Source organism: Hemiscyllium ocellatum, chromosome 1, assembly GCF_020745735.1.
Source record: "Hemiscyllium ocellatum isolate sHemOce1 chromosome 1, sHemOce1.pat.X.cur, whole genome shotgun sequence".
In the NCBI taxonomy this organism is placed as follows: Eukaryota; Metazoa; Chordata; class Chondrichthyes; order Orectolobiformes; family Hemiscylliidae; genus Hemiscyllium; species Hemiscyllium ocellatum.
This window is the reverse complement of record NC_083401.1, coordinates 163834752-163849302: the sequence shown is the minus strand read 5'-3', so window position 1 is coordinate 163849302 and position 14551 is coordinate 163834752. Positions and strand designations below refer to the sequence as shown.

General features: G+C 38.3%; 1 protein-coding gene across 1 annotated transcript in view; it reads left to right on the top strand.

Annotated features, from left to right (window-relative positions):
* Positions 1-14551, top strand: part of lrba (LPS-responsive vesicle trafficking, beach and anchor containing) — an 866835-nt gene that overhangs the window by 91472 nt on the left and 760812 nt on the right. Inside the window, exons 16-19 of the mRNA XM_060827381.1 lie at positions 7923-7985; positions 10153-10250; positions 12639-12731; positions 12992-13100. Of these exons, the coding sequence (XP_060683364.1) occupies positions 7923-7985; positions 10153-10250; positions 12639-12731; positions 12992-13100 (363 nt within the window). The remainder of the gene's footprint in view (positions 1-7922; positions 7986-10152; positions 10251-12638; positions 12732-12991; positions 13101-14551) is intronic.

Here is a 14551-nt window from a genome sequence, read left to right as displayed (position 1 = left end):
GGGTTCCAAGGGATCAATTGTGTTAGGGGCTTCTCTAGTTCGAGATACAGACAGATGTTTCTGTGGCCAGCAGCGAAAAATCAGAATGGTGTGTTGCTTCCCTGGTGCCAGGATCAAAGATGTCTTGGAGAAGGTGCAGAATGTTCTCACGGGGGAGAGGGGCCACCAGGAGGTCATTGTCCACGTTGGAACCAACGACATAGGAAGAGAAAATGTTGAGATTCTGAAGGCAGATTACAGAGAGTTAGGCAGGAATTTAAAAAGGATGTCCTCGAGAGTAGTAATAGTGAGGAAAGATTTCAATCTGAGACTGGTACAGTTGAGAACAGAAGCGAGTCATACAGACAGGGCAGGCAGGGACAAGGTAGGACTAATAAAGTAAACTGCACTTATTTCAATGCAAGGAGCTGAACAGGGAAGGCAGATGAACTCAGGCATGGTGACGAAAATGGGACTGAGATATCATAGCAATTACAGAAAGATAGCTCAGGGATGGACAGGACTGGCAGCTTAATGTTCCAGGATACAAATGCTGCAGGAAGGTTAGAAAGTGAGGCAAGGGAGGAGGGGGAGTAGCGTTTTTAGTATGGGATAGCATTACAGCTGTATTGAGGGAGGATCCCCGGAAATACATCCAGGGAGGTTATTTGGGTGGAACTGAGAAATAGGAAAGGGATGATCACCTTTATTGGTATTGTATTGTAAAACCCCCTAATAGTCCGAGGGAAATTGAGAAACAAACTTGTAAGGAGATCTCAACTATCTGTAAGAAAAATAGGGTGGTTATGGTCGGGGATTATAACTTTCCAAACAGAGACTGGGACTGCCATAGTATTAAGGGTTTAGTTGGAGAGGAATTTAAGTGTGTACAAGAAGATTTTCTGATTCGGTATGTGGGCGTACCTACTAGAGAAGGTGCAAAACTTGATCTACTCTTGGAACTAAGGCAGGGCAGGTGACTGAGGTGTCAGTGGGGAAGCACTTTGGGGTCAGCGACCATAATTCTATTATATTTAAAAGTGATGGAAAAGGATAGACCAGACCTAAAAGTTGAAGTTCTAAATTGGAGAAAGGCCAATTTTGATGGTATTAGGCAAGACCTTTCAAATAGCTGATTTGGGGCAGATGTTTGCAGATAAAGGGATGGCCAGAAAATGGGAAGCCTTCAGAAATGAGATAACGAGAATCCAGAGAAAGTATATTCCTGTCAGGGTGAAAGGAAAGGCTGGTAGGTATAGGGAATATTGGATGACTAAAGAAATTGAGGGTTTGGCTAAGAAAAAGAAGGAAGCATATGTCAGGTATAGCCAGGATAGATTGAGTGAATCCTTAGAAGAGTATAAAGGAAGTAGGAGTATACTTAAGAGGGAAATCAGGAGGGCAAAAAGGAGACATGTGATAGCTTTAGCAAATAGGGTTTAGGAGAATCCAAAGGGATTTTACAAATACATTAAGGAAACAAGGGTAACTAGGGAGAGAATAGGGCCCCTCCAGGATCAGCAAGGCAGCCTTTGTGTGGAGCCGCAGAAAATGGGGGAGATAATAAATGAGTATTCTGCATCAGTATTTACTGTGGAAAAGGACATGGAATGTAAGGAAATAGATGGTGACATCTTGAAAAATGTCCATATTACAGAGGAGGAAGTGCTGGATATCTTGCAATGCTAAAAGGTGGATAATCCCCAGGACCTGATCAGGTGCGCCCTTAAACTCTGTGGGAAGCTAGGGAGGTGATTGCCGGGCCTCTTGCTGAGGTATTTGTATCATCGATAGTCACAGGTGAGGTGCCGGAAGACTGGAGGTTGGCAAACGTGGTGCTACTGTTTAAGGACAAGCCAGGGAACTATAGATCAGTGAGCCCGACGTCGGTGGTGGGCAAGTTGTTGGAGGGAATATATTTGGAAAGGCAGTGACTGATTAGGGATAGTCAACATGGCTTTGTGTGTGGGAAATCATGTCTCACAAACTTGATTTGAGTTTTATGAAGAAGTAACAAAGAGGATTGATGAGGGCAGAACGGTAGATGTGATCTAGATGGACTTAAGGTATTTGACGAGGTTCCCCATGGGAGACTGACTAGCAAGGTTAGATTTCACGCAATACAGGGAGAACTAGCCAATTGGATACAGAACTGGCTCAAAGGTAGAAGACAGAGGTGGCGGTGGGGTGTTGTTTTTCAGACTGGAGGCTTGTGACCAGTGGAGTGCCGCAAGGATCGGTGCTGGGTCCTCTACTTTGTCATTTATATAAATGATTTGGATGTAAGCATAAGAGGTACAGTTAGTAAGTTTGCAGATGACTCCACAGTTAGAGTTTTGAGTATAGGAGTTGGGAGGTCATGTTGTGGTTATACAGGACCTTCGTTGGGCCACTGTTAGAGTATTGCATGCAATTCTGATCTCCTTCCTATCAGAAAGATGTTGTGAAACTTGAAAGGGTTCAGAAAAGATTTACAAGGATGTTGCCAGGGTTGGAGGATTTGAGCTAGAGGGAGAGGCTGAACAGGCTGGGGCTGTTTTCCCTAGATTGTTGGAGGCTGAGGGGTGACATTATCGAGGTTTATAAAATAATGAGGGGCATGGATAGGATAACTAGACAAAGTCTTTTCCCTGGGATGGGGGAGTCCAGACCTAGAGGGTATAGATTTAGGGTGAGGGGGGAAAGATATAAAAGAGACTTAAGGGGCAACTTTTTCACACACAAGATGGTGCGTGTGTGGAATGAGCTGCCAGAGGAAGTGGTGGAAGCTAGTAGAATTGCAACATTTAAAAGGCATCTGGGTATATGATTAGGAAGGGTTTGGAGGGATATTGGCTGGGTTCTCTTAGGTGGGGCTAGATTTGGTTGGGATATCTGGTCAGCGTGGATGGGTTGGACTGAAGGTTCTGTTTCCATGTTGTTCATCTCTATATGACTCTAATAAATTGGGGGTAAAAAAGCTAACTGAGGGAATGAAACAAAAGTAAGATACTATGGAAATTGGAAGTCTGGAATAAAAATAGAAAATGCTTGGTTATTGTGTGAATTTTTTTTATTTGGAGAATTGAATTGAATAGAGTTAACCTATCTTCAGAAAAATTTGAAACAACTGAATATGAAGGGTTGGAAAAAGTACAATGGGAAGTGACAGAAGGATTGGAGCAAGGCCAAAGAGATTGGAGTGGAACAAGCAAAGAAAATAAAAGTCTGACAAGACAGGTGTAAATAACAATGGTGAAAAATTGCTATCCAAAAGCAAAATCAGAGAAGAAATAAGTGAAGAAGACACTCACTAGAGCACGTAAAAGTGCCACACTGTGTTCTTACAATCACAAAGTGATTTCTTGAGACTTTTCTCTGGCTCTTTCTGTCTGTCTGTAATTGTAAAGATTTGAAAAGTCTTTTTAAGAGCTTCCAGATCAGGAAGGATGCTTCAGGTCAATTCACATCCTAAAACCTGTTCTGAAACCTCTGCTCATATTTTGACAGCTGTGATAGTAATGGAGGCAATGTATAACATTAAAAATAAAATAAAAATGAAGGCAAATTCATTTTATCTCCCACTGTTCATGGATTATTTTTAAAAAAAAAATGCAGGATCCAGATCCATATTTTGTTCAGAAAACTAATCGATTCTTCCTTGGGCCATACTGTCACGTTTTGTTCAAACCCAGCTCTTAATCTGCTAACAATGTATCTTTGTGAAAACAATACGTTCAGTGAAAAGGATAAGGACAGTAAGGTTGCAACATTTGATGACAAAGAAAACAAAATGGGGGCCAAGATTAAGATCTGGAATTGCTGAACCTTAGTGTTGTTAAGTACCTCAGCAAACGATTTGGTCCATTTCTCGATCTTGTGTTATGCTTCATTGGAACTCTTCAGTAAGTCGAGTCAGCATGAGAGCATGGTGGAGAATTAAAAGGGCAGGTCAGCAGAAGCTCTGGAGTCATGCTTAGGGGCTGAACATGCTTGTTCTTTGAAGTGGTTGCACTATAGGCTGCCTTCCATGTATAGTAGACCACATTGAGCAGCAATTATAATGTACTCAATTTGCTGTCATTATCTATGACTCCAAACAAAAGTGATTGGATGAAACCTTGCTTTTTACCTGTGCTTTTTCTGTTTCGCTGAAGGTATTTGTGGCCTTTTATTGTGAGGAGAAAAAAGTGAAAAGGCAGATATTGTATCTGATCTTTTATGCAAAGGTGCCATAGGAAAGGAAGTAACATTAGGATAATTGAGGAATGGATGAGAATATTGTAGATGGAGTGGTCTGCTTAACATCCTGAAAGGTGCAGGGAGTGGTAGATGTGTCAGATGGTAACATTACGTAGGAGATGGTGGAGAATGCATGGACAGAGGATGCATGGGTTCATTCGTATAGACTGTTGAAAGTAGCTGGACATGCAGACAATGTATAGTAAAGGTTAAGGAACCTTGGGTTTTATAAATAGAGGTGATGAGTACCATATCAGGGACATTATTCTGTGCCTGTATAAAGCTCTGGTAATACCCGAGCCAGAAGATTGTTTTCACTTTGGGTCATCACACTTCAGAAACTGTGATTCTCCTTGAGTAAGAGGAGATTTTCCAGAATGGTTCCAGGAATGAGTGATTCTAGCTACAAGATTATGTTGGGGAGGATGGAAATGTTCTTGCAGCGAAGGAGTTTGAGAGAGATCTGATAGAGATGCAAGGCATTGAATAAGAGCTACACAGAGGATGTGAGAAAGAATTATTTTAAAGCTGCAAGTACTAATGATCTGGATTTCGCAGGCTTTGTGTGAAGTGGAAGCAGATGCTGAATGATTGAGAAAAGTCAGTGGGATTGGCATGAGGGAAATGTGCTTACATGGCTATGATAGAACAGAGGCTTGGTACTGATTGGATTATTCCACAGACAATTGGCTTTCTTTGCTGAGCTAATGGCCGCCTGTGCTAGTTTAACTTCGATAATGAATACGAAGACTGATGGGTTTGAGGGATGAGGAGGGCAAAGAGAATCTTATTGTTGCTCTTATAGTGAAGGGATAGGGTAAGACCAACACACATTGAGATGGAACACACATTGTCAAAGACCCAGGTAACAAGTGGGAAAGAATCTTCATTTGAGGAAAATGAAGACTTAGCAATTGTGCTGATATGGAAATTTGCACTTTTGAGAACAAATATGATGGAGGTGAAGAATCTGGGAGAATGGAATCTAATGAAGCAGAGTGTTAGAAAGCATAATAAAGTTAACTTTGAGTCAATTGGCTGCTCGTAAGAAATCCCTAGAAATTAAAAGAGAGAAAACCTTAAAGAAAAAGAAGAGTTTGAAACAGACCATGTGAAGGTGAGAGATGGGTGGAAATTGGGAACAGCGATCTGGACTTTTCCAGTTCTGGGTAAGAGCAGAAAAGGGCACAAGTGCATTTTTCAGTGTACCAGAAAGAGATGCCTGAGTCATGATCGGAATATGGAGTGTGGTATTCATTACAATACTCTTTATCTGACAAAAGTGAGTTTAATGTGAGGAACTGAGGATGGAGATGAAGGGACCGAACTGGAGAAAAATATAGACTAAGTAGTATAACAAGAAGGCAATTCTTAAGAATGATTAACAGAGTTCAGATGAGAGCATTGTCCATAAGCACTGCTGCCTCACAGCGCCTGAAGACCCGGGTTCAATTCCCGACTCAGGCGACTGACTGTGTGGAGTTTGCACGTCCTCCCCGTGTCTGCGTGGGTTTCCTCCGGGTGCTCCGGTTTCCTCCCACAGTCCAAAGATGTGCGGGTCAGGTGAATTGGCCATGCTAAATTGCCCGTAGTGTTAGGTAAGGGGTAATGTAGGGGTATGGGTGGGTTTCGCTTCGGCGGGTCGGTGTGGACTTGTTGGGCCGAAGGGCCTGTTTCCACACTGTAAGTCTAATCTAATCTAAAAAATATGGATAAAGGGGTGAGATTGAATCTGGAAGAAAAAGTATATTAAAAAGTATAAAAATTGTAGAAGTGATGTCAAAAATAAATATGATGCTTAGGGAAGTATTAATATTGCTAGAAAGGCAAAGCTGAACAATGAAAGGGAAATGCCAAATAATATAAAATTATAACAAAGTATTCTATAGTCATGTAAAAAATGTCTGAACTTTAAGATAAGAAATAATTCAATAATAAGGAATGTGCTAAATAACTTTTAGAAGGTACCGTAATGATGGTGCAATGAACAAATAGCTCGTCTCAGACTGCTGAAGTGGTTAATTGAAGATAGTGCATTTAATGCTGCAGATCTTTCGTCCTCTGTCTAGGTGACATCCTCTGTGCTTGGGAGCCTCCTGTGAAGTGCTTCTGTGATGTTTCTTCCGGCATTTACAGTGGTTTGTCTCTGCCGCTTCCGGTTGTCAGTTCCAGCTGTCCGCTGCAGTGGCCGGTATATTGGGTCCAGATCGATGTGCTTATTGATTGAATCTGTGGATGAGTGCCATGCCTCTAGGAATTCCCTGGCTGTTCTGTGTTTTGCTTGTCCTATAATAATAGTGTTGTCCCAGTCGAATTCATGTTGCTTGGCATCTGCGTGTGTGGGACTACTAAGGATAGCTGGTCATGTCATTTCGTGGCTAGTTGGTGTTCATGGATAATGATCGTTAGCTGTCTTCCTGTTTGTTCTATGTAGTGTTTACATAGGACAAACAGGAGACAGCTAACGATCATTATCCATGAACACCAACTAGCCACGAAATGACATGACCAGCTATCCTTAGTAGCCCCACACACGCAGATGCCAAGCAACATGAATTCGACTGCGACAACACTACTATTATAGGACAAGCAAAACACAGAACAGCCAGGGAATTCCTAGAGGCATGGCACTCATCCACAGATTCAATCAATAAGCACATCGATCTGGACCCAATATACCGGCCGCTGGAACTGACAACCGGAAGTGGCAGAGACAAACCACTGTAAATGCCGGAAGAAACATCACCCAAGCACTGTGGATGTCACCTAGATAGGGGACGAAACGTCTGCAACACAAATTCCCAGCTTGACGAACGGAACCACAACAACGAGCACCCGAGCTACAGATCTTCTCAGAAACTTTGCATTTAATGCAGTAGACATAGAACTATAAAGGTTTTTAAAGTCTAAGTGTTGGTCAGCTGAAAATGGATGCAGTCCAGTGTTTGTAAAACTATAGGGGGGAATACAGTGCGATTCCTTTATTCATAACTCATTATTAAAATCCCAGTGGATATTTGGGCTTTGATTTGTATATGGGCTTCCATTGAAGTATGATGTTTATGGCTTTCCTGATGGCTTATTCCACTGTTTTCTTAATTAACAAAATACTTATGAGCAGCTTTAAGTATTCAAACATTCATTATCACAAGAAGTTTTAGCTGCTGTCATTTCTCTGTCACTGCTGATCTTCAAAATGAGCTGTTCAGAAATTTATAACTGAAGTAAAAAGCTCATTTGAGTTAGCTGTGTGTATGTGACCTATTTGCCCATTTCATGAAACAAAATGGAATAAAGGAGTTTTAAAGGCTAATGTCTCCTATTATGTCAATTTTAGGATGACACAATTTGAGACAAATATGAAAATGAATCTAATCTGAATTATCTGTTACAATATACTAACTGCATTACAAAACTGTATCTTTGGTTCATGAATAAATCTTGGCAGTTGTTTTCATATTTATAATGTACTCTAATATCCACTCACTTCTGAATTTGTTACTTTATTGCCAGATAGGAGCTTGGTGGCTAGCTACTAAGTGAAGTTGCTAACGTGATTTTGAATAATTAATTGTCAGTAACCATTTTGTCCACAGTTTTTTTTAAAAAACCCACAAATACCGTTGCTAAATTTGGCAATTTGACAGTGGTACTTAATCTGAGTAAATAAATTTTGTTTATTGCGATTAGTATTTTGAAATATTTAATTTTTACCTTTTTAGGATCATGGTATTAAGGAAGATGAACTGCAGAGCATTCTTAACTACCTTCTCACCATGCACGAGGTAAGTACCACCAACAATTTAGATAAGTCTCAGTCAAGTATTTCCAAATGTACTTTATTCTAATTTTTAATGTAAATGTATTTTTAAGCTTGAAAACAAATGCACACATGAATTTTTGAAATATAAAGTACATAAAATTAATTATTTACTTCAGGTATAATTAGACATAAGACATTTTGTATTGGTTGTTTGTTTAAGATTTTGTATTGCAAAGACATCTTTGAGCATCTTTGCTTTACTAGTTCTTATCCCAGTTACAGTGATGTGTTTATACTTGTTTTGTTGAGCATACCTACCTTTTATCTTAGCCTCCTTGGCACACCTTCCTCATTCCTGAAGGAAGGGCTCATGCATGAAACGTCGATTCTCCTGCTCCTTGGCTGCTGCCTGACCTGCTGCGTTTTTCCAGCAACACATTTTCAGCTCTGATTTCCAGCATTAGCAGTCCTCACTTTCTCCTGAGCGTAATTATAGTACACAAGTATACTGAATGATATTACAGCTAATAGTGAGAATAGTCAACTTTGCTGTTAGGAATTATCATTGTTAAGCAAAGCATTTCTTTGAGCAGTAATGTAAATTTTCTATTTTGACATATGCTCATGTTGATCATAGCACTAAATGAGGTGTGTAAAATCTGCATGTTAATCATGATGTGTTGTTTTCATGTATTTTACATGTTAAAATAATTTGTTATAACACATTTTATTTCACTGAGTGAAAAATAAAGAATGTGAAATCATTAATGAAAAATCATTCTGAATCATTATGTGTGTTGTTGTGCAAAAGATTTTTTTTGTAGGAACAGCTAAGGGCTTACTGCAGGTTAATCAACAGTTAATCAAATGATGAAAGGTTATGAGTGGGAGGTAGGAGTGTGGATTTGAAGTTATAACCAAAGCAACCATTAAATGATTGAATGGAGGAACGTGCTGGCGGGGCTGAATGGCCTACTGTTCCTGGAACATAGAAAGATATGAATTGTCCACCTAGAATTTTAAGTAAGGATAACGAGAAGATGATTGTAGAACTATTTAACTTTACAATGAACCGCAGCCTTCAGTTTGGATAGCTAATGTAAAGTTGATCCTCTGGACTGTCCACATGGTGAGCTTCAATATCTAATGCTCGTATGAGAAATATTGTAGTGCCATATTTGTAAATGATTCAGGGTCACGTTGCCTTGTTCACAGCATTTTGTCACAATGCTAATAAGTAATTGAGTAGAGGTTATTGCTATTCTTCAAATTAATTCATTACTGAAGTGTTAATTCCTTATTCATTGTTCCATAACTCCAGAAGGTTCAAGATTTGTTTGTCATGAGCTGTAAGTTTATAAAGTTCATTGTGTAAAATCTTAATAAAGAGCATTTTCCTATTCCTGTGAATGTCACATCCCTAATTAGTTTTGTTTGCATGCAGTCATGAATTGGCATTCTTTATAAGTGTAGCAATTTTCCATCATTTCTTTATCAGAACATCAACATCTTGAATGTTCACAAAGGTGTGGACTGGAGGATGCCAATATTGTAGAAGCATACATTACTAAATATAAAACAGCTTTCATGAACTGCAATTGGTTTTGGAATTTCAAGAAAGATTTTCATTAGCACTTTTTAATGCTGAGTTGGTTTTATAATCTAAATTATTTTAATTAATATGTGAAGACCAGTAAATGGATTACATATTGTTTCAAGAGTTGTCTACGAAATTTGATTTTATTGTTCCCTTAATTTGTCAAGTTGCTGACTATTTTGATCAATTGTATTAAATTAGTTTATTAAAATGTAATAACAATTTTAAATCATTTTATCTAATTTTTCAAGGAATAACGTAAGATTTAGACAGTATTTTGAAAATATGTTCAAATTTTACATTGGTTATGTACAAGTGATGAATCAACTCCTGTTTTTTAAACTTAATTTCACAATCTATTTACAGTTGCAAAAAGGAATTGTTACTAAAGGAAGATTAATTCTATCCATGCATCCTGTATAAAATCTAGGATTTGAAATAATTTAATAACCCATGTGACTCATATTCAATTTGAAGCAAGATCATTTACTAAAATATGATATTAAGTTTTCCTTACATTTGTGGACTTGTTGGCTAAACCATGGTATTTTGAATTCTGTTATATTTCTTGAAATAAACATTTGTGTTTCAGGATGACAATCTGATGGATGTTCTACAGCTGCTAGTGGCTCTGATGTCCGAGCATCCAGGATCAATGATTCCTGCTTTTGATCAGAGGAATGGAATGCGGTAAAATATTACACATGAAGTTCTATGTTCTCAAATGAAATGTTGTAGGTTGTTGAAATTAGTAGCTTGAAATTTGCTTACAGGCATATTGATTGTATAAAATAGAAGTAGGATTTTGGAATACGTTACCCTTGTAATTGGAGTTTTATCTAATAGTTTTGCTATCCAAACTTTAAGCTGAATTTAGAGTTTCTAAAACACCTCATGTACACATCCTTTTGTTTACCACCTTATGGCACCCACTGCTACTGAAAATCTTCCAAATGATTGACTTGTAAATTGGAAAGAATTTTCAGCAGCTGTGATTTTTGTTTTGGAAAGATAAAATATGAAAATGTTGAGGTATGACCAAATCTATGAATCTTAAAAGCACTTTTAAAGAGATTAATGTGAGATGAACTGGCTCTCTGTAGAGTTCCTTAGTACCTCAATGGGTGAAAGCGTGGCATGGACTGGGATTTAGTCATAATTTGGGATTAATTAGTCTTTTGAACAAACTTATTCGGCCTCATTTGTTTGTCAGTTCATTAGTTAACACTCACATTTATTGGTAGCATGTGTTTAATGAGAGTAATATGCAAAGTAAGAACTTTTTCAACTATGATAATTAAAGTGATTTGAAAATTGTTGACATTTTTGATTATTGTTTGATTAAAAAGCTGGTACATATTCTGTGCTTGATAAAATATACTTTTTAAAAGCAATGAAATAAAAACTTAGAATTTCCCCAATTCTGTTTTTTGTCCTACTTGGACAGTGTGTAAATCCTTCAGGTAGTCATGCACATCCCTTTGTTCAATCTGACTATTCCTTTTCTCTTTTAGCTATTCTCCGATCTGCACTTTGAGTATGAACTTATCTAGAACTCTTTCTGCTTGTATCCTAATGCTCTCCAAATCCTTTTCATTCATCGCCAAATTCTGACAGACCTATGTTGGTTTTCAGTCATTTGTGCACAGAAATGATTCATCAGACCCACTATTTAAGGAATATGTTTTGGCCAGGACAACAGAAAAAACATCTGTATGACTTTGATCCAAAGAGGTATTTTATGTCATCTATGGGCGGATGAATGTTGGTTCAACATATTAATTTAAAAGATGGTACCTCCACCACTGCAACACACTCGTATTTCATTGAAGTTTGTTCAAATTTCTGGACTGGGTCTTGAGCTAATAAGACCATAAGACAGAGGAGTGGAAGTAAGGCCATTCGACCCATCGAGTCCACTCCGCCATTCAATAATGGCTGATGGGCATTTCAGTTCCACTTACCCGCATTCTCCCCATAGCCCTTAATTCCTTGTGGCATCAAGAATTTATCAATCTCTGCCTTGAAGACATTTAGCGTCCCGGCCTCCGCTGCACTCTGCGGCAATGAATTCCACAGGCCCACCACTCTCTGGCTGAAGAAATGTCTCCACATTTCTGTTCTGAATTTACCCCCTCTAATTCTAAGGCTCTGTCCACGGGTCCTAGTCTCCTTGCCTAACGGAAACAATTTCCTAGCGTTCACCCTTTCCAAGCCATGTATTATCTTGTAAGTTTCTATTAGATCTCCCCATAATCTTCTAAACTCCAATGAATACAATCCCAGCATCCTCAGCCATTCCTCGAATGTTAGACCTACCATTCCAGGGATCATCTGCGTGAATCTCCGTTGGACACACTCCAGTGCCAGTATGTCTTTCCTGAGGTGTGGGGACACCTCATGACCTAACTCTCAGTATTCCATAATTAGGATTTTCTGAAGTTAATTCTGCCTATTTCCTGACTTGCGCTATGTTACCCTTGTGCTTCAGCCTTCTACACTCAAATACACTCTGGTTTCCAATCCGAGAGCACCTTGATTAAAAAGTTCTTAATTTTTTAAATCAAATTGCTCCATGGTCTCAACCCTGTCCATCTCTGTAACCTCTTCCTCACTATCCTCGTGTATCCTTGATTTTAATCTCTCGAACGTTTGCAACTGTGCTACCAGCTACCTGGGTCTTGGCTCTAAAACTTCTCTGAACCTCTGTTTCGCCTTCTGTGTTTTATTTTAAGGCATTTCTTAAAACCTACATCTTTGACAAAGCAGCTGTCCTAATATCTCCTTATGTTGCTCAAAGTCAAATTTTGATTTTTGATATTCTTATGAGGTACCTTGGAATATTATTTGCTATATTAAATGCACTGTTACAGTTTTTTTGAGATGCTGGTTCTCTTTGGTCACTTTTATCTTTGAACACAGCTAATGTTGATATGAAAGGTAGATTTTGAAGTATTGAACTACGGTTTCTTGATTTGATTTTTGGAGTGTTGTCATCTGGTTACCCACCATTGACTAAAATCTTACCGTGGCTATTTCCATCAGTTTGTGACTATGTTCTCTGTTGGCAATTTTTAGGATAATTTATAAACTGCTGGCTTCAAAAAATGAAGGGATAAGAGTGCAAGCTTTGAAAGTGTTGGGATACTTTCTGAAGCATCTTGCTCCAAAGTACGCGCAAGTAAACTTTTATGTAATCTATTTCATCAATTAATTGGTCAGAGGTGCTTGCTGTAAGATATTCCTTTGAAATGTGCAATGCAAGTTGTTTGTTTCTTAATCTATGTGGATTTTGAGATTCAAAATTTAAGCTCTGTGAATCAAAATCCATTAGTCCATAGGTATTCAGTTACCATTTTTGTGTACTGATCTGAGATTGCCATTGTGAATAAAATTTTTACAGCTTTTATGTATAGTGCATTCTTCTATAGGCGCAAAGCTGAAGTCATGGTTGGACATGGTTTGTTCTCCTTGCTGGCTGAAAGATTGATGTTGCACACTAATGTAATTTCCATGACTACGTATAATGTCTTATTTGAGGTAAGGATTAAGTAATCAAAATAATGATTTTTTAAATAATGAATTTGTAAAAGCACTGTCTGAATAGATTTAAATTTGTTTTCACCATGGATAATTTAATTTCAACGATTTTTGTCATAAGACTGCACTGAACATGAACAGACTTTGCACTTTAACAGTTTTGCTATGTTGACTGTGATCAAAATGAAAGGTATACATAGTTTATTCAAATTTATTCATCTGGTCATGGTGTTCTGCTCATAGTCATCATGCAATGTAAGAAATAACTCAGTGATGTAACTTCGTTTGTAAGTGACGTTATACATCTGAATTTAGTCTCAGCATAATCTCTCAGCTTGAAATGAAAGTTATAATTGAATATTTAGTTGTAATCTGAGATTTTAATTAATTATTACCTTAAATGTATTTTAGAAGTAAAATGTTCTTGCAGAATGTCAATGTGGTTTGTGTTTGTTAATTTATGAATGTTTCAAGCACTCAACTACTATAACTAATTAAAATATGCTCGCTTAATGAATTTTTTCTTGGGATATAAACATCTCTAGCAAGGCTGGCATTTGTTATATATGTCTATCTTCCCTTGAGAAGATAGTGGTGAGCAACCTCCTTAAGTTGATGCAGTCCCCATGGTATAGGCTTACCCACAGGGAGGGAGTTCTAGAATTTTGACCGAGTGACAGTAAAGGAACACAAATTGGTTCCAAGTCTGGAAGATGTGGCACTTTGAGATATTGGTGTTTTAGTTGCTTTGTACTCCTACATGGTAGGTGTGAGGGGATTGGAAGGTCCAAATGAACTGCATTGACTCTTGAACTACACCCTGTAGTTGCAGTAGATCTATGGTGGAGGGAATATTGTGGTGAATGTTGAAGATGGATGGATGCCAACATGTGGACAATTTTGTTTTGATGGTGATGAGTTTTGTTTTCAGTGTGATTGGAATTGTGCTTTTTTGTGCATAGTCCTCATTCTTGGGCTTTGTAGACTGTGAGAGGGCTTTGGAGTGTCAGGAAATAAGTCATTTGTCACAGTGTATTCCCCCAATTACAAATCCTCTGTAATTGCAGAGTGTGTGCACAGACTTAAAAATATTGCAATCTGGAATTCCAAAACCAAGAGAATGGAGCCTTCCATGACTGATATCAAGTATGCCACAATATTTACTTACTTAGAACCCAACGTTTAATATGTAACTTTGTCAAAATGCATGTATTAGATTTGGTATGGCCATTGAAGTTGCATGTGGAGAAAAGGTGGAGGAAAAATGTTGAAGTTGAAAAATGGAGAACATCAAACAATTGGTGTAATATGACCGATGCATGGCATTGAGATTTGGGATCAGTCAGAAATATGCTGACACTTTTGATGAGGAACTTGGAACACCATTAAGTTCTGTTTGTTGAAGTTATTTGAATAGGATTTGAGCAAGATTGGCCAGACCAGCATTTCTT